This window comes from Mesoplodon bidens, assembly GCF_964165515.1.
Source record: "Mesoplodon bidens genome assembly, chromosome: 10".
NCBI classification, from domain to species: Eukaryota; Metazoa; Chordata; class Mammalia; order Artiodactyla; family Ziphiidae; genus Mesoplodon; species Mesoplodon bidens.
In genome coordinates this window covers 86,476,884-86,495,497 of record NC_138172.1, presented here as the reverse complement: position 1 = coordinate 86,495,497, position 18,614 = coordinate 86,476,884, and the positions used below count along the sequence as shown (strand labels likewise).

The following is an 18,614-nucleotide window of genomic DNA, read 5'->3' as shown; positions in this document are numbered from 1 at the left end:
CCAAACTGGGAACAACACAAAAGTCCACCAACCGTGGAATGCATAAATAATGCTAGAGTAACACAATGGAATACTATACTGCAGTGAGAAAAACAAACTACTGTTACGTGCAACAGAATGAATGAATCCCATGAACATAACTTTCAATGAAAGCCAAAGATAAATAGGTTGCAATATAGTGTATAATTCTATTTTTAAAAGTTCATAACTAAGAAAAACTAATCTATGATGATAGAAGTCAGGATAATGGTTTTCTTCAGGAGGTGATGTCTGGAAGGGTAGAGGGGGCGGGTCTTCTGGGTTGCTGGTTGTGGTGTAATCTACACTAGGTCTTTGTCCCCAGGTCCTAGGTTCCTGACACAGAGCTCCTAAAACCCTTGGAATTTCCTGAGTGACGAGGGTGACAGGAGGGTCTTTTGTTCTAATGAGGTAACTCTTGGCAGGCACCTGGATACCTCCAACCTGAAGGAGCTGGGTGACAGAAAAACCAAACCTCGATTAAAAATTTGGAACTTTAAGCTCCCCTCCCTCCAGCCTCCAGGGAGTGGAGAGGGGCTTAAAATTCAGTTAATCATGAATGGCCAGTGATTTCATCAATCATACCTACATAACGCAACCCTAAATGACCAGGTATGGAGAGCCTCGGGGATGGTGGACACATCATGATGCTGGGAGGGTGGCGCACTTGGAGAAGGCATGGAGGCTCCTCCCCCTCTACCTTGCCCTGTGCGTCTCTTCCACCTGGTTGTTCTTGAGTTGTATCCTTTATAACAAACCAGTAATAGTAAGTAAAAGCACTTTCCTGAGTTCTGGAAGGGGGTGTAGGGGTGTGGTGTAGAAACCCCCGACTTTGTAGCAAGGTCAGACAGAAGTGAGGGTAACCTGGGGACCTGATACTTGCAGTTGTCACCTGAAATAAGATCTGCCTTGCGGGACTTATCCCTTAAACCTATGGAGTCTGATGCTAACTGCGGGCAGTCAGAGTCAGAATTGAATTGAACTGTAGGGCACCTAGTCGGTGTTGGTGAATTGGAGAGATGGTGTGGAAGAGACACCACGTATTTGGTGTCAGGGGAAAAAAACACAAAACAAAAAACCTCGCACAGATAATGTTCTATTTCTTGATCTGGCTGCTGGTCACGTGGGTCTACTCAATTTGTAAGATTCATCAAGATGTCAACTTATGATTTGAGCACTCTTCTATATATATGCTATGTGTCCATAAAAAGTTTTTTTTTAATGTGCCCATTGTATACCAGTGTGTGTGTCTGTGTAGTCACTCACTCTTCTGGGAGACACTGGGATGCTCAAGGGAAGAAAAGGATTTCCAAAGATTCAGACATCTCTGCTGCTTGGAGCTTAAGAGAATAGAGTGAGTAGCCTGGGTCTGTGTATGAACAAGAGAGGGACTCGTCAGGAGGCTGACTGAGCCTTTGTAAAATATCATTTGGTGGGAGGGTAAGGGGGGACTCAACTGACAGTTATGCCCCACCATTTAACGTGAGAAATTAGAAATGTAAATAATCTCTAATCCAAAGTGGCTTTTAAATCCTCTGTTAATGGAAAATCCAATATCATGCAGACAGCACTACACAAAGAATAATTTCGCATTATAAACTGAGTAAAATTCATCAACCCAGTTTGGTTTTAAGAGCCTCCATTTTTTAGTGGTATCTTCGTAAGGCTGTTATCTTAGCAGCACAGTGCACCAATTCAGGGGCCATCCGACCACGCTGATTTTTTTAATTAAATTGTAACAAGATTAATTTTTCAGTTTTCCCCACATAGAGCCATATATTGTACCTCGGCTTTAATACTGATTTCTTAAGTCAAGTAAGCAGTCTTTTCCCTAACCTATTACCTCTCCTTGAATTTAAACAAAATGTCTCCATTTACATGGATGTATATCTCCTTTGCCTGGGCACTGCAGCAGGCAGAGACCTTGCTCATCTCTATGCCACTGGGAGATGTTTGGTTAGAAAATCTGTTTTAATCAAGCTAACGTTGATTAAGAAATAGCATCATAAATAATTGCAATGCCTAAATTCAAATAAAAGCACAGCGGAAAAAAAAAAAAAGTCACACAGTGTTTGGAAAAATTCCGTCATTCTCTCATCACACTTAACAGGGAGCTCACTGCGTGTAAGAAACTGAGCCAGATGCTGGAGTCACGAAGATGAATGAGGCAATGATAAGGAGGAGTCCTGGCTCGCTAACTGTTCAGGGACCAGTGGAGAAGGGCGACGTAACACGCACTATGGCAAAGTCACGTACTGCTATCGCAGCCCGAGAGGGGGAAGGCTCAACGCTGAGAGTGTCAGGACCAACTTGACAGAAGGGATGATGCCACTGTGAGTCTTAAAGAGGATAAAGTTGATGGGAACCGGGAGGGTATTCTAGGCACATACAAATGACGTGGCAACAGCTCATGCCATCAAGAAAACCCGACGTGCATGCAGGAGGCTGGTGGAAGATGAAGTTGGAAAGAAAGGCCATGAAAGTGAGAAGCTCCTGAAGGAATTTCATTAGAAACAGTTTTGTGGTTTTAGGACATTGCTGGCAGAGTTATGAAGGGTAGACTGGGAGGGCGCTCAGGAGACCTCATCCAGAAGGCTGCAGGGGTCTGCGTGAAACACACGGAGCTTAAATCAGGAATGACCAGGCGAGGAGGACCACATTCAAGAGACTCTAAGAAGGTCAAATCTGTGCAAATTAGCCCTGATTGAGTGTGGAGAAGGAGGGACATGGAAAAGTCTAGGCTGACTCTAACGGTAACAGGATTACAATGATGGGAGACGTAATGTGGAGGGGATTAGAAAGGAATGGGGCAGGGACGGGTCGTGTCCCGAACTTCCACGCCAGCTGGCAGAAGCGAAGACTCCTCCTCTGACGCCCACCCACCAACACGCATCACGCCTGGGTTTCTGGCTCCATGGGACACTGAGACAAAGAATGAGTGAGGAACACTAAGTATACAGAGGCAATTCAGAGTTTGGGGAATTTTTTTTAACATGTGCATGTAGGGTGCCTGTGAGAAATCAAGGTAGAAATTGCAAGTAGTCAGAAATAGGACCCTGAGTCTAAGAAAAGTGGTTGAACCTGGAAACAAATTCCAATGTCCTGTCCGTAAGGATGCGTTAAGGGCGTTTCCTAGCGAGGGATACATAATAATGAAAAATGAAAGTCCTTCGGTCACTTTAAGGAAAAGTCGCAATTTTTGTTGTTTTTATGGGCAATGGCCTTTAGTGTAAACTGTGATGTTCACTGTCACCATTATGATTTTTTTTTTTTTTTTTGGCGGTACGCAGGCCCCTCACTGCCGTGGCCTCTCCCGCCGCGGAGCACAGGCTGCGGACGCGCAGGCTCAGCGGCCATGGCTCACGGGCCCAGCCGCCCAGCGGCATGTGGGATCCTCCCGGACCGGGGCACGAACCTGTGTCCCCTGCATCGGCAGGCGGACTCCCAACCACTGCGCCACCAGGGAAGCCCACCATTACGATTTTTAAGAAGAGTACACAGGAACTTCTGAGTTAATCTGAGAAAGGATATAAAAATAACACTGTAAGATTAAACCATCAAGGAAAAGCCCCCTCCTCCACCAAACAAACAGAAAACTACAGCAATTCTCCACTGTCCAATATACAAATTTGTGAAATCCCTGTCCTTTCCTGCTCATGTTAAATAAATTACTATTCTAATTTGGAGGATTAATTAACATTTAACTACTCTGGGTTTAAAACGCATCAGGGATTTAAATGCTGAGCTCAGTCCTGGTTTCCCTTCCGCCCCACTCCCCCCCAACACACAACAATTCTATACCCAGAACTTTCTCTCTCAAATAAATATCAATTCCCAATCTCAGCAGTCAGACTTAACCTCCCTCCCCTGCTCTCAAAGCCTTTTCCATGAACTCTATTTTGCTACTTGCCATATCCGACCTTGACCTAGAGGTGCTTTTGAGTCTCCAACTCAATTTTAATCTTCATGAGAAGAAAGCCATGTTTTTTCCCCATGTTTATGCCTCTCCTCCAAGGAGAGGACTCACCATGCAGACAATAAAGTGCAATGGAGCAAGGTAGAGTAAGGAGATGAACCTAGAAACTAACTGGAGTGAAACAGAATGACTGTGTGAGGTTATTTTTAGTTTTTTAAAATGTTTTTAGAAGAAATGATTGTGTCCACCCAGCTGACCTTTTTCTTCTTCTCTTTCCTTCTACTCTTTCCTTCTACTGACTTTCTTTAACTTTTTTGTCATTCTGCAAAGACTTTGTCAGCTTTGAGCTTCAGCCTAGGGTGGCAACTGAGTCTTGGAAGGGAGAAGGGCCGCAGTAAGGAGGCAGCTACCTGGGGCAACACCCTTCCAAATGCAAACTGGTGCAGCCACTATGGAAAACATACGGAGGCTCCTCAAAAAACTAAAAATAGAGTTGCCATATGATCCAGCAATCCCACGCCTGGGCATATATCCAGACCAAACTATAATCGAAAAGATACATGTACCCCTAGGTTCATAGCAGCGCTATTCACAATAGCGAAGGCATGGAAACAACGTAAATGTCCATTGACAGATGAATGGATAAAGAAGATGTGGTATTATGCATACACAATGGAATATTACTCAGCCGTGAAAAGGAATGAAATAATGCCATGTGCAGCAACATGGATGGACCTAGAGATTATCATACTAAGCAAAGTAAGTCAGAAAGAGAAAGACAAATACCATATGATATCACTTATATGTGGAATCTAAAGTAGGATGCAAATGAACATATCTACAAAACAGAAACAAACTCACAGATATAGAGAACAGACTTGTGGTTGCCAAGGGGGGGGGGGTGTGGAGGAGGAAAGCATTGGGAGTTTGGGATTAGCAGATACAAACTATTATATTCAATATATGGGATGGATAAACAACAAGATCCTACTGTATAGCACAGGGAACTATAGTCAATATCCTGTGATAAACCAAAATGGAAAAGAATATGAAAAAGAATATATATATTTGTATAACTGAATCACTTTGCTGTACAGGAGAAATTAACACAACATTGTAAATCAACTATACTTCAATAAAATTTTAAAATTTTAAAAATAATGGGTACCCTCCTCACTTCCCCATCTCCAGGCTCCCTAATTCCAGGTACTAAATAAAGTTCCTCATTTCTGACTTGGAGATCGTCTCAGACTAATTCCTATCTCCCTACATAGATATTGCTATTAAGCACTAGCCTCTTCAGGCACTTTGTACTTTATAAAAGTGTTTTCACATTCATTTTCATTAATGTTCCATTATGATGAAAATGCTAAATAACCATAATCGTGCTTTTAAATTATAACCTAAGGGTGAACCTGGGAATAAAATCTAAAGAGAATTTGATGATTCTCTCAACTAATTTCTAAAAATTAAACAGCCAACCTGCCTCACAAATGAAAAATTGCCTTATATCCATCTACCTACTACAGAAACTTTTTATTCCTTTGTCCCTTCTGTCTGAGGCTTGCTCAGAAAATAAAAACTCCTGAGGGGTGAACTCATCCATCTAAATGCTATCGAGTGCTGTCGTGATTAGATCTGGAACTCTGTTTAAGTTAGCAAACGTTACCAAATTGAAAATGTAATAAATCTCAAACATGCAAGGATGGAAAGCACCAGAGAAAACATGGAGACCATTTGTTAGTAATGGTGCTTATTGGTTCCTTTTAAGTTTTTGTCCTGGGTGGCTAATCTTCTTGTCTCCTAGAATAATGACAGCCCACCTCAGTCATTCCCAAATTAGATGAAATCATTGAGAACTTTGGTGTCAGTGAGGGGTAAAAGATGGTATTCTTTTATTTAATTAAGAAAAACAGTCATTGTTCCCTTTTGCTCCTAATACATTCCTGGGCTAGTCTGACATGGGAACTGTCTATGCATTCAGTTGGATCTTTTTGGTAGTTTTACAGTTACAGAGGAAGAGTCATTCATTTTCAGACTCCAAAATTTTCACCTCATATGAAAAACAATGTTAGAATTCTGAACTATCATTTCCTTCGAATCCCTCACCAAGTACAGTTTAAATCAATTTTCTTGCTATGATTTTTTGGTGTTCAATTTCTCTACAGAATGACTCTGCGTCTGTTTTTGATCTGAGATGTTAATGCATTTTTACCTTTCCTGCTGCTGTGCACACAAGGTTTATAACACTGCACTAGGGACAATGTCTGGAGGAAGATCATTGCGCTGATGTGAGTTCAGTGCCTTGCATTTGCCCTTAGCTTTTTGTTGTTGTTGGTGGTGGTGGCTTTTTTTATCTTATAAATGAATTTATTTCTTAAATTTATATAACATTGTGGCCCTGTAGGTAGCTTTTTTTATTAGTTATCTATTTTATACATATTAGTGTATATATGTCAATCCCAATCTCCCAGTTCATGCCACCACCACCGCCACCACCCCCTCCCCTGCTTTCCCCCCGTGGTGTCCATATGTTTGTTCTCTACATCTGTGTCTCTATTTCTGCCTTACAAACTGGTTCATCTGTATCATTTTTCTAGATTCCACATATATGTGTTAATATGGCCTTAGCTTTATATAAAATAGACACAGAATCACTCCAACACATTTAGGCTGTAGGCAACTGTAAAGCCTGATTAGGGAAAACTATAATCATGGGAAAAACTCTAAACTTGGGGGCAAAGGACCTTGTTCACAGGCTGTGATACCTTGGAAAAAAATCGCTGTCATTTATTAAATGCCTTCTGGCTTGCTGAAGGCTGCAAGACACTAAACCTTTCTGCACTTTGGTCTTTGGCTCTGTAAAATGGAAATTATGATTTCCATTTATGAATACTATGATTTCCACTTAGGAATAATACCTACTCCTCAGCGTTTGTTCCATGAAACAAGTGAGGTAATTAGAGGTACAGGTGCTAACCAAAGGTTTTTCATTTCTACTTCTTCATGTCCTCTTCCTGTACTTGCTCCTTAAGAGTCAGGTTTGGCCCTTCTCTTCTCAATCTGTGGGTCCTTCCTGGTCATCTTCTCCTTTACCTTGGCTTCATCTCTCACCTATTGGCTGATGACCCCCAGATCTCCATCTGCAAGGGGAGTCCTTCCCTTTCCAGCTGATCCATGCACACCTCCACCAAATGCCAGGTAGGTCCCTCTAACTCACCGGGTACAGCCTTTCTCTCCTCCTGAGCATATTCCCTGAGAGTTACTGGCACCAACCATCCCCCTTGTTACCCAGGCCACACACTCAGTGTCCCCTTGGATCCCACTGACTCTCTCCCACCTTCCCAGATGGTCTCAGGTCCTATGTACTTCTCAAATTTGTCCTCTCCTCTCTATCCCACTGCCAAAGGCTAACAAGTCCACCATCATTTCTCTCCTTGTCTATAGCAGGCCTTCTAGATTCCCCTACTTCCAAGAAATCCTCCTCTGATGTCCTGCCCATAACCTTGTAGCCCAACCCAGAGGTCTAGGGGAGCTTCGCTGGACAGTTCCCACACACTCCCAGGCCTTCCTGCCTCAAGTTCCTGAGTCTCTGCCCTAGGCCTTTCTCTGGCCACAGAAGCTTGTTCAGCCTAAGTGTGGGACAGGCCAGAGTACTCAGTGAAAAGTGGTTTTTATTATGGCATTTTAAAGGGAATGAAACCTTGCCCAACTTCACAGAAACAATTCGGTATTATCATCTACTTGTATAAATTAAGAATAAATGGATAGCTTTAAACCAACAAAGCTCAAAAGTACTCTATACATATTTTCTCTTTCTCTTTATCCCCATTGTGATAGCATGCTGCATGGTGATTTGCAAGAAAGATTATATCTTCTTTCCACAACAACTAGGATAACTGAGAAGAATAAAAGTAGAGTTCATATAAAAAAATAGCCACAGTGTACAAAGGAGTCACAGCATATTATATGAGTGGAGAAATATCTCTCCCCTGTCTGGTAGTACCAAGTAGTATTAGTAATTCTTCCAGACACCGTATTAAACACATTTAAGCAGAAATGGCCTTGTTCTGGGGTACTGTGCTGCTACTTTCTGAACCAGCAAAATTGACATGGAGCCCTAGGAGATGACTTAGTACCAAGGAGGAACAAATTGTCAATGCTCACAACGTAAACACATTTGGCATTTATGCGCAGTAAATAGAGTTTGGTCATGGATATGGAGAAGGAAATTTTTCTACTTCCTCGAGGAAAGTGTCTTGATAAAGATATAATTACAATTACCCGAAGAAAATGTGTAAGTGCTAAGCTATTAGTATACAAGAGAGAAAATGGAGTTGCCCCACCGATTAGCAAAGTGTGGTACATAGTAAGTGCTCAGTAAATGTTTACTGAAGAAATGAAAGTGGTGTTCTAGAAAAGGGGGTGGGTTCATAAGTCTAAGGATTCATGAAACTTGGGAAAGGAAATTCAGTGACGGGCTTGGGATGCAAGAGCTTAAGTCCTAGGATATTCAAATAACTATTAAAAAATGGGATTTGGCCATTTGATAAATAAGCTAAAGGTCAACCTCAAAAATATCCACCTTCTTCAAGGTTCCCAAACCCTGAAAAAAGTAGGTTTGGTTGCTGAAGACTCATCCCAGCCTGGTATATACTGAAGACTCATTATTATACCACCTTGCGCAAGAGGAAAATCTCCTTGCTAGTAATAAGAACTCCTACCACCTACAAAACAAAAAGAGCTCAAATCAACCATTCTCATTTACAAAGAGAATATGAAATCCTGAAAAATGGAAGAGGGAAAAAAGGAACTCCTCAAAATCTCTCAGATAAGCTTCAGCATTGACTGTGATATGTCAACACTCTTCACTAAAGGAAGACAGGTCGAAGCACTTACACACGAAAGCCTCCCTCCTCCTGGACTCCTGGCATCAGTGCCCTACAATCGCATGAGGGTGTCACCTCTTAGCCAGTGTAGGTCAGCATGGCAATTTCTAGAAATCATTAGCCATTGATATACCCTTTGACTCTGGGAAAACCGGTTTCTCCTCTTTTTCCCCCTTTTGTAAAACTAGGGAAATGCTGTTTACCTAATTCTGAGGATTTGTAGATGAAGCTTACAAAATACCAGATTAAAATCCATAGTTGAGATGTTCTAAAGCATGGGTATGAGAATCGTACCATTATGCAGTGTTTGGAATTTGTCACCCTTAATTTCAATTGTCACCACAAATGTAGGCATAATGGACCTACACACACACACACACACACACACACACACTCAACACTGAGTGCTACTCTGAGCAGGATACTCTGCTGGGTGCTTGCCTGTGAATAATGGCCGAGGAGCTGCTGATAGTCTAATGGACCAAGTCCGCATCCTGGTTTTATTTCACCACAGGGCTGGCAAGAGGAAGACGAAGTTGGGGACGGGGGAGGGGTAATAAATTCCACGGCTACTTCTTCCTGTTACACTGTCACCTCCCATGATCAGCATCTCACAGACATTCCTGATATCAGACCCCTCTCGAACCAAGTCTAGGTCTGGGCCCTACTTCAGAACCCATGATGAAACACCCGGCCGGGGTAACCCAATTTTAGTTTCTTCCTGAAAAGTAGAAGGATTACACTTCAGAAACTCACCACTGGTATGGATCCACATTTCTCTGTAATAAGGTATAGAGAAGTTCAGAGCTAACTTCAGAGGCAGCGGAATCAAGGGAATGCTGTGAAATTTGTCTGGGTCCTTGATGGGCACGGAAGGAGAGAGGACCTACTTAGAAGTAATAGGTAGCATCTATGAAAAGGGAGTTTGGCAAGCCAAAGCCTGAAGCCAGGGGAAAAAAATCAACATGAGACAGTCCATACATCATTCTCTTTCAGAGGATCAACTGCTACAAGAACCTCAGTCTGGACCTCAGCGTCCCCACCCCTATAATTCCAGGTCCAGCCCCTCAACCTCTGCCTTTCTCCTCAGACCCAGACCCCATGGGATCCCCAACCTCAAGGCTCTGGCCGACACCAAGAATTTGACCTGGGGCAGCTCTGCATCCCTGGGCACCAGGGTAACGCGAGTTCCTGGCATTCAATATGGAACTTCTAGTTCATTTCCCACCAGAAACATTACAGTACGCTGCAGCTACCTTCATGGCACCACGAGTACAATGTGAGAATTAAGACGCATTATGGGTTATATAGAACTGTACGGGCTACTTGTACGGGAAATGTGATGCAATTACCAAAATAACTACTTAAAACAAATTTCTGCAGTAAAATCTTCCAAAGGTTTGCAAATATCTACACAATTCAACAGCTCACAAACTTCTCCTTTTGAAAACAAAGAGTATCTTCACATCCCGACCCTCAGCTACATGAAGAATAGCCCCCAAAAGAAGTTTACTGCCCCAACCTGACATCAGCTGGAAAAGAATGCCTTTCTCACAATGCTGCTCCATCCAATGTACAAAGTGTGTTAAGAGGGCAGGATATGAAAAGAATCTTTTCTAAAAAGGGCTAGGATCTTACTCCTCTCAAACTGAGATAAACATCTTACTGGTATTCAGCCAGCCTCTAATTTTTCAATATCTCAGCTGAAAGTGAGAGTATATACAGGCATACCTCATTTTATTGTGCTTTGCAGATATTGCACTTTTTACAAATTGAAGGTTAGGGGCAACCCTGCATTGTCAGACGATGGTTAGCATTTTTTTGACAATAACGTATTTTTTAATTAAGGCATATACATTGGATTTTTTTAGACAGAATGGTATTGCACCCTTAGTAGACCACAGTATAATGTAAACATAACTTTTATATGCACTGAGAAATCAAAACATTTGTGTGACTTGCTTTATTGTGTTATTTGCTTCATTGTGGTAGTCTGCAACAAAACCCACAATTGCTCCAAAGTATGCCTGTATTCCTAAACTAATTTTTATTACTAGAATTTGAATAGCACAATAAAACTTCAAGGGATTACTAAGACCCCTTGCTGTACTAGATTTTGTTGTATAATGTGTCATTCTAAAAAGGGTTATTGAGGTATGGGAAAGTGCTTATTTTGCAAATTTTTATCATACTGATACTCGTCATAGTCAAATTGGACCCATATCCCACAATACACATAGCCACTGAGATGGGAAGTTAAGATCAAGGAAGGAATAGAAAACCTGTATTTCCCCGTTTTGTGGTGAGTATGGCAGAAACAGACACCAAGGAATCATAAATCTTTCCTCAGCTTATCAAAAAAACCCAGTGCCCTGCTTTGTGAAGTCATCTTGGTGCCTTCTTATACACTTTCCTCCGGTACATGACATCCTTAGTGGGTGAGACTTGGGAGAGCACATTTGGAAAACATGCTTCCTGTTTTTATCTTGAGTCTCTTGTGACCATGAACCATGCAAGTGCCTGAGCTGGCTCATCAGCTGAACCAAAGAAGCTCAAGTGTCCATGTCCCCTGATCTGACTCTGAGGATGGACCGCAGTAATGCTTCGTGCTTGGGGCGACGCAGCAAACCATGTGCCGTTTGTAGCTATTAGAAAAATTCAAGAGCGTGACTGCCCAAGGGCAGTCACCCAGCAAGGTCATAATATTCAGACACCCTTTCCCGGCACTGCATCTGCTCCCTATCATTCATCAGGAGTCTACACATCACACGTTCCTTGGAAACAATCAGTGAACGATACTGGGAGCAAGCTAGGAACTGCATCAAGGGTACTAATCCGTGTGTGCACACGTGCACGGCCACACATGGAAACAGAAAGAGAATCACATCCTTCAAAATAAAACAAGTCTTGGGAATTCACTGGCGGTCCAGTGGTTAGGACTCTGCCCTTTCACTGCAGGGCGCACAGGTTTGAAGAGAAAACAGGTCTTGTTTTTGCTTACATTTTAATACTCTGCTTTTAAAAAGTATTTATAATTATCAATACCACATAAACCATAGCGATAACAGACCGGGATATTTTCTCTACAGTTTTCCCAATATTCTAAGGAGCCCTAAACCCACTATACTTCCTGTGTTCCAAGGGGTCTAAAAAACACTAATTTTTCTTCGTGTAAAAAATTATTAAAAATATCAACGAATACAATCAATCCCAAAACACTATACAATATTTCAAAGCAATCATCATTACAACTTTGCTCAGAGGGGAGAGAATAGCTAGGTAACAGCCTCTAAAACCTATCTCAAGGCACCGCTCAGGTGGAAAGTGCAAGGAAAACATACGCTGGTCAGTGAAGCTGGCATTTAAATGCAGCACTAAAAATGCATTTCACGCCCAGCTTCATCAATCACCAACCAATCTTACTTTGCATCTTGGCTACCAAAAGAAAATGGGATTTGTTTCCCTGAAGAAATATGTCACTGCTCTGCTTGAATTATTAAGCTTTATTATTACAGAGAGAAACTGAGTCGGAAAAAAAGAAGAAACAAGAAAAAGAAATAAAATTAGACCCAGGTTGCCATCTACAGACTGTTATCAGCACTGCTCACTCATGAAGCATTAGATATCAGAGTATCAGTAAATATCAGCAGTAAAATAAAAGGATAAATGTATGACTACAATCGTAATGATAAACATCAAGATAGCCTACAAAGTCTCCTTTTTTCTAATTAACGTGAGAACACTAAAGAACACTGGTCAAAAATTTGCACAATTTAACATATGCTAGAAAGGAATCATCGATATGCATCCTAACTCTTAAAATTTAACACTTGGAAATAAAATTGAATAGATTACTTAATTCCAACTTTAAAATATTTTTAAGCAGCAAAAACTGTTTCATCTCTATAATCAAATTCTTGCATTTTTATGCCGTATTTGTATATATTGAGAAATGATCACCACAGTAACTCTAGTCAACATCTGTCCCCACACATGGTTACAAAAAAAAGCTTTTGCTTGTAATAACTTTTAAGCTCTACCCTCAGCAACTTTCAAATGTGCAATACAGTATTAAATTCTTGCACTTTTGACTCACTGACTCACCATACACCTTCCTTTTCATTCTGCTTCAAGTCCTTATTGCTTTTCCCTTTCTAAGGAATAAGAGCCTTCTGGAGGCATGAATGTCCAAAATCGCGCACTTGGTTCTAATTACTAAAACAGACGTCATTAAAGCAAAAAGCAACTGCAATAATAAATGAATATGGAGGCTAAAGGAGTAATAAAAAAGAGAGAGAGATAAAGACAGATATTTTTGATAACATAACATAGAAAATTTCTATAGCCAAAGACATCTGGAGGGAGATCTGATAAGGAGAAATAGCTCAATTTTCAAAAGTAGGGATTTAAACTAATAAACTTATCAAGTGATGATTTAATCTCATAAACTACACAAAACCTTTTTTTTCGTTTTCCCTGGGAAAATTGTTTTTGGAAGCCAAGATTCATTTTCCAGGTCATATGTTCTCTCCATCAAGATGAAAAGATACAAAATGCTTCGTCTAAACTCTTATATATGCTTCTAGATCTGTGGTATAAGCCTCTTACTGGGGGAAAAAAAAAAAATTCCCCAAACCTTCATGTGAAAGACAGCAGCCGTAGTTCTATGTTAACACTGAGATACAGCAGTGAAAAACCTATCATCTGCATATTATAAAACCAGATTGCAGGGCTTCCCTGGTGGCGCAGTGGTTGAGAGTCCGCCTGCCGATGCAGGGGACACGGGTTCGTGCCCCGGTCTGGGAAGATCCCGCATGCCGCGGAGCGGCAGGGCCCGTGAGCCGTGGCCGCTGGGCCTGTGCGTCCGGAGCCTGTGCTCCGCAACGGGAGAGGCCACAACAGTGAGAGGCCCACATACCGCAAAAAAAAAAAAAAAAAAAAAAAAAAAAAAAACCAGATTGCAAAACGTACACTTAACATGGACAATTAAAACAACCGCAGGATTCTCTAAAGTCATGGTAAGAACAGCTGAGGGCTTCTACCTTTTCTTAGCACTTTAAAAATGTGACTTGTTTCCGTGGTCAACACGTTTTTGTTACTTTGACCCCCACAGATACAACTATTGTTGAAAACTATTTGTGAATTTCTATAAAAACAAAAACACTGATGGGGGGGTGGTGGGATGAATTGGGAGATTGGGATTGACATACGTACACTATTATGTATAAAATAGATAACCAATAAGAACCTGCTGTATAAAAAGTAAAATAAGGGCTTCCCTGGTGGTGCAGTGGTTGAGAGTCCGCCTGCTGATGCAGGGGACGTGGGTTCGTGCCCCGGTCTGGGAAGATCCCACATGCCGCGGAGCGGCTGGGCCCATGAGCCATGGCCACTGAGCCTGCACGTCCGGAGCCTGTGCTCCGCTAAGGGAGAGGCCACAACAGTAAGAGGCCCGTGTATCACAAAAAAAAAAAAAATCAAAAAGAAATAAAGAGAGAAAAAAAGTAAGTAAAAAGAGTGGATATATGTATATGTATAACTGATAAACTTTGCTGTACAGCAGAAACTAATGCAACATTGTAAATCAACTATACTCTAATAAAAATTTTTTTAAAAACACTGATAATTCAACTTTTTAATAAAGTTTACTTTCCTGTGAAACACGGAAATGCTGATTCAGCCTCTTGTGTTCGCAAGTTTCCATGAATGAAATAACCTGAAGACATGATGGTCCCCTTTCTTTTGAGGGACAACTACTGAATCTAAAGACTTTCAAAAAACATATTGGAAGTAGGAGTTGGTATTTTCATAAGCTAATAAGAGCCTCACAGAAAATAAAAAAGTAGCACTTTATAAGAGCCTTTAATCAAAAATAATTCATGAAGAGTTTAACATGAGTCCTGTTTCTTAGTGGATTTTAAAGTATTACAGAGACTTATCTATTTTGTAACTTCCATCCTTCATCCATCAATATTTATTAAGCGTCTCATCTGTCAGACCTGTGCTAATTGTTGAGGGCTAAAAACAAAAAAAACAGTAAGACATAGCTCATGGCCTTGGGAGTTTCACAATCTAGTATATACTGATTAAAATAAACCCTCTATTATTTTTTTTAATATTTATTTATTTATTTGGCTGCACTGGGTCTTCGTTGTGGCATGCGGGACCCAGTTCCCTGACCAGGGATTGAACCCAGGTCTCCTGCATTGGGAACGCTGAGTCTTAACCACTGGACCACCAGGTTAGTCCCAACCCTCTATTATTTTTAATGCTCATGGCATGGCATGCTTTTCCAGGCTAGCTTTTTCCTTTGGTGCCTACCATACAACAAGCATTCAATAAACATCCTTTGACTGCATTTTACTGGCCTCCCTGTTTCAGAGTCACCGGAAAGGATTGCACAAACTTAAAGATAAAAGCAAAACTTTGAAGATAAATCTTAATATGAGCCCACATGTTGAAGAATGCTAATGGGGCTAAAAGAAGTTAAGTGACTTGCCGGAAGTCAAGAGCAAAACTGGGACAAGAATCTAGGACTCTCAACTTCCAGCTAATCTCCACCATTTAAATCTCTGAAGATTTTAAAAGCCCTCCACTTTCTTCTCTATGGAATTGGCTCCTTTCATTTCACCTGTTCTTTTAACTTAGTCTCACACATCTTTCTTCTGAAACTTTAATCATCTGAGCAGCGTCTTCTAAACACTCACACAAGTTCATGCTGTCTCCTCAGCTGTGAAGCCCACTTGAGCTGTAATTCTAATGTGACACTTCATATGGACTTTGAAGTGAGCTGGAGCTCCCAGTTGGAAGCCAAGCTCTGGCCATGAATCTGAAACTTGATCCCATTCATCCTGTTCCAGGGCAGCCTGGCATGTCTTCCAGTGGGGGTAAGTGGATCCCAGGGGGAGGGAGAAGCTGTCACTCCTCCAGCCTTGTCCCAGCCAGCCCCCCGCCCACAGCATCACTCCACCCTCGTGCACTCGCTCCACTGAGACCATGCTCCGAGTGAAGCCAAAAAGAGCTTGTCTTCACAAAAAACTAACATGAAAAATTCACAGTTCTGACGGCACTCATCCTTAGTTTATCACACTTTTATCTTGAAATCTTGTACTAATGCAAAATGTTTTAAATTATTTTATACCGTCTCTCGCCTGGTCATGCAAGACACATAACTAACTTGGTACGTATTGTTTATTGGTAAAGTGTGTGTGTGTGTTCTCTTGGATATCAGTAAAATCGGTGAAACATCTTTTTGGAAAAGGTGATCTGTGACTAAAAGTAATTCGTAATGAATGTGAACAAGGGTTGTAGACACACAAATAGAGAGATCAACAGCAGCTGGCAAAAATGTTAATCGAGCCCTTTTAGCTGGAACACAGGATGGTAAAAGTTACCTTTTCCAATACGACCACTCAAGACATATTTTACCTCAAAACACATGTCCTTGGGACTTCCCTGGTGGTGCAGTGGTTAAGAATCCGCCTGTCAATGCAGGGGACGCGGGTTCGATCCCTGATCCAGGAATATCCCACATGCTGCGGAGCAACTAAACCCATGCGCCACAACTACTGAGCCTGTGTTCTAGAGCCCACAAGCCACAACTACTGAGCCCGTGTGCCACAACTACTGAAGCCTGCGTGCCTAGAGCTTGCGCTCTACAACAAGAGAAACCACTGCAATGAGAAGCCCACGCACCGCAACGAAGAGTAGCTCCCGCTCGCCACAACTAGAGAAAGTCCATGCACAGCAACAAAGACCCAAAGCCGCCCAAAAAATTTTTTTTGATAAAAAATTTTAAAAAACGTGTCCGTGTAGCAGAATCTCTAATTACAAATAGAAATTAAGCATGAAAAACAGCAGCATCTCTCATACGCAGAAAGTCTTCTTTGAAAATTCTCATATAGGACAATAAGGAGTCTTTGCTGTAGGCCCAGGAAAACAAATGGATCTATTTACAAATTAAAATTGTATCACAGCCTTAAGATAATGATAATCAATAATAACAATATAATAACAACAAACTTACCACTGTTTGGAATTGTTTGCGGCGAACTCTTTAACTTTACATTCTGTTTCCCTTTCGTGGGTTTTTCTGAATTCACATCTTCTTTTTTCCCTTTCCTCTTTGGGGGCTGAGGAGATGAGTTGTCGCTGGATCCGACTGTTGACTTAGACTGGCGATCATTTCCCTACGTGGCAAAAGATGAGACCCTTACTATCGGCTGATGAACTCCCTAAGCAATTACTATTCAGTACAAGTCACTAACTAGTGGTAAAAAGGGCAGGGGCGGGAGATGGGGGTATTGTACAGATTCTGCTGCTGTCCACTACCTACATTAACTCTTCTTGGTGACAAAGGAAGGGTCTACCAGAGGAAGGAGAATAAAAATAATAGCACTTGACAACTGTTGAGTACTTAATTGTACCAGGTGTTCTATGAAATTGTCTCACTCAGTCCTCATAACCTGAGAGACAGGTACTGTTATCACCCCATTATATAGACAAGCAAATGAGGCTTAGTGGTTAAGCCTGCCCAAGGTCAGCCAGCCAGCAAGGAGCAGAGAGGGTCCGCTGTCTTAACCTTCCTCTCCCTCCTGCACCTTTCAGAAGGATCAGCAGGCAGCTATTGGATGAGGAATAATGACAAACCCGTTTGATCAGTTAATCTAGAAATACCTTCTTAACTGGTCGTCACTGTGAGTGTATCGGTATCATCATACAAGCGCTGTGCTTGTAGAAATCCTCTGATATTGACTCATCTGTTGGTGACTGCCATGGCCTCTATGAATCACAAACCCAGAGCAACACAGACACAAGCAGCTCAAGACCACATGTCCTTCATTCCTGCAAGGCGGCCCCCAACGATCACACGTTTGGTGGTTGCCTCTGATTCCCGTGTGCCTCCCGAAACGAAGACCTTGCATCTGCAAAGTGAGCTTCTCAGCATGAAGGTGAGGTTGAGTTCAGTGGCTCCTGTCACTGGCCCACATACAGCTCCTGGGGAGCCACATAAGAATCACTACAGTGGTGGTTATTGTACCCAAGGCACAGCTGTGCTGATACTCAGCCACTGCTTGGCCATTGCGAGAAACACCCTCCTAACAAGACAGCCTTGGCCTTCAGACGCTCAGGTGCTACACTTACCTGAATGTGTAAGGTGTGAGGCTGCAGGTAGTAGAAAGAATGCACGTCTTAGAGACCCAAAATACCTGTCTCAGAGCCACTGCACTGCCACTAACCACCTATGGGACCTTGGGTAACTAACTCCTACCTTCTTTGGGACTGGATCCTTATCAATTGAATGGGGTTGATGTGCCTGCCGTTAGGTCTATCATTAGGATGAAATGGCAACGTTTATAAAGTAATGAGTACAGTGCCTGGCATGTAGTTTTGTTCAAAGACTATCAGAGTGTCTCCTTCAAGAGCAGAGAGTTAACATCTTTTTCTTAAAAATCACACCAAACTCACACAATATTGGGTGCAATCTTTATGCAACATCTGTAGTATGCTAGTATCTGAAAAGAAGTGTAGCAATATTAAACAAACAAATCTGCCTAGAAACCTACTATAACTGCCCATTTTAAACATTTATATATTCAGTCATCCAGAAGCATTTAAATAGTTTTAGCTATCACCCAATTAAGAATAGAAAAATTCACAGCCTTACAAATGAAGTTATTTATGCTATTTTGTCATAGCCTACAAGAAAATGAATTATGCATAAATTTATTAACATTATGAAAACTTGTCCAAACCTATAACACTTTTTTTGCATAATTTAATTTCCTATT

The 18,614-nt window shown here is 41.6% G+C and overlaps 1 protein-coding gene across 2 annotated transcripts in view; it reads right to left on the bottom strand.

Annotated features, from left to right (window-relative positions):
• The window catches only part of DCDC2 (doublecortin domain containing 2), a 149,836-nt gene that overhangs the window by 71,558 nt on the left and 59,664 nt on the right, over positions 1 to 18,614 (bottom strand). For both annotated transcript variants that reach the window (XM_081247174.1, XM_081247175.1), the window contains exon 7: positions 16,850 to 17,012. In XM_081247174.1, the coding sequence (XP_081103300.1) occupies positions 16,850 to 17,012 (163 nt within the window). The remainder of the gene's footprint in view (positions 1 to 16,849; positions 17,013 to 18,614) is intronic.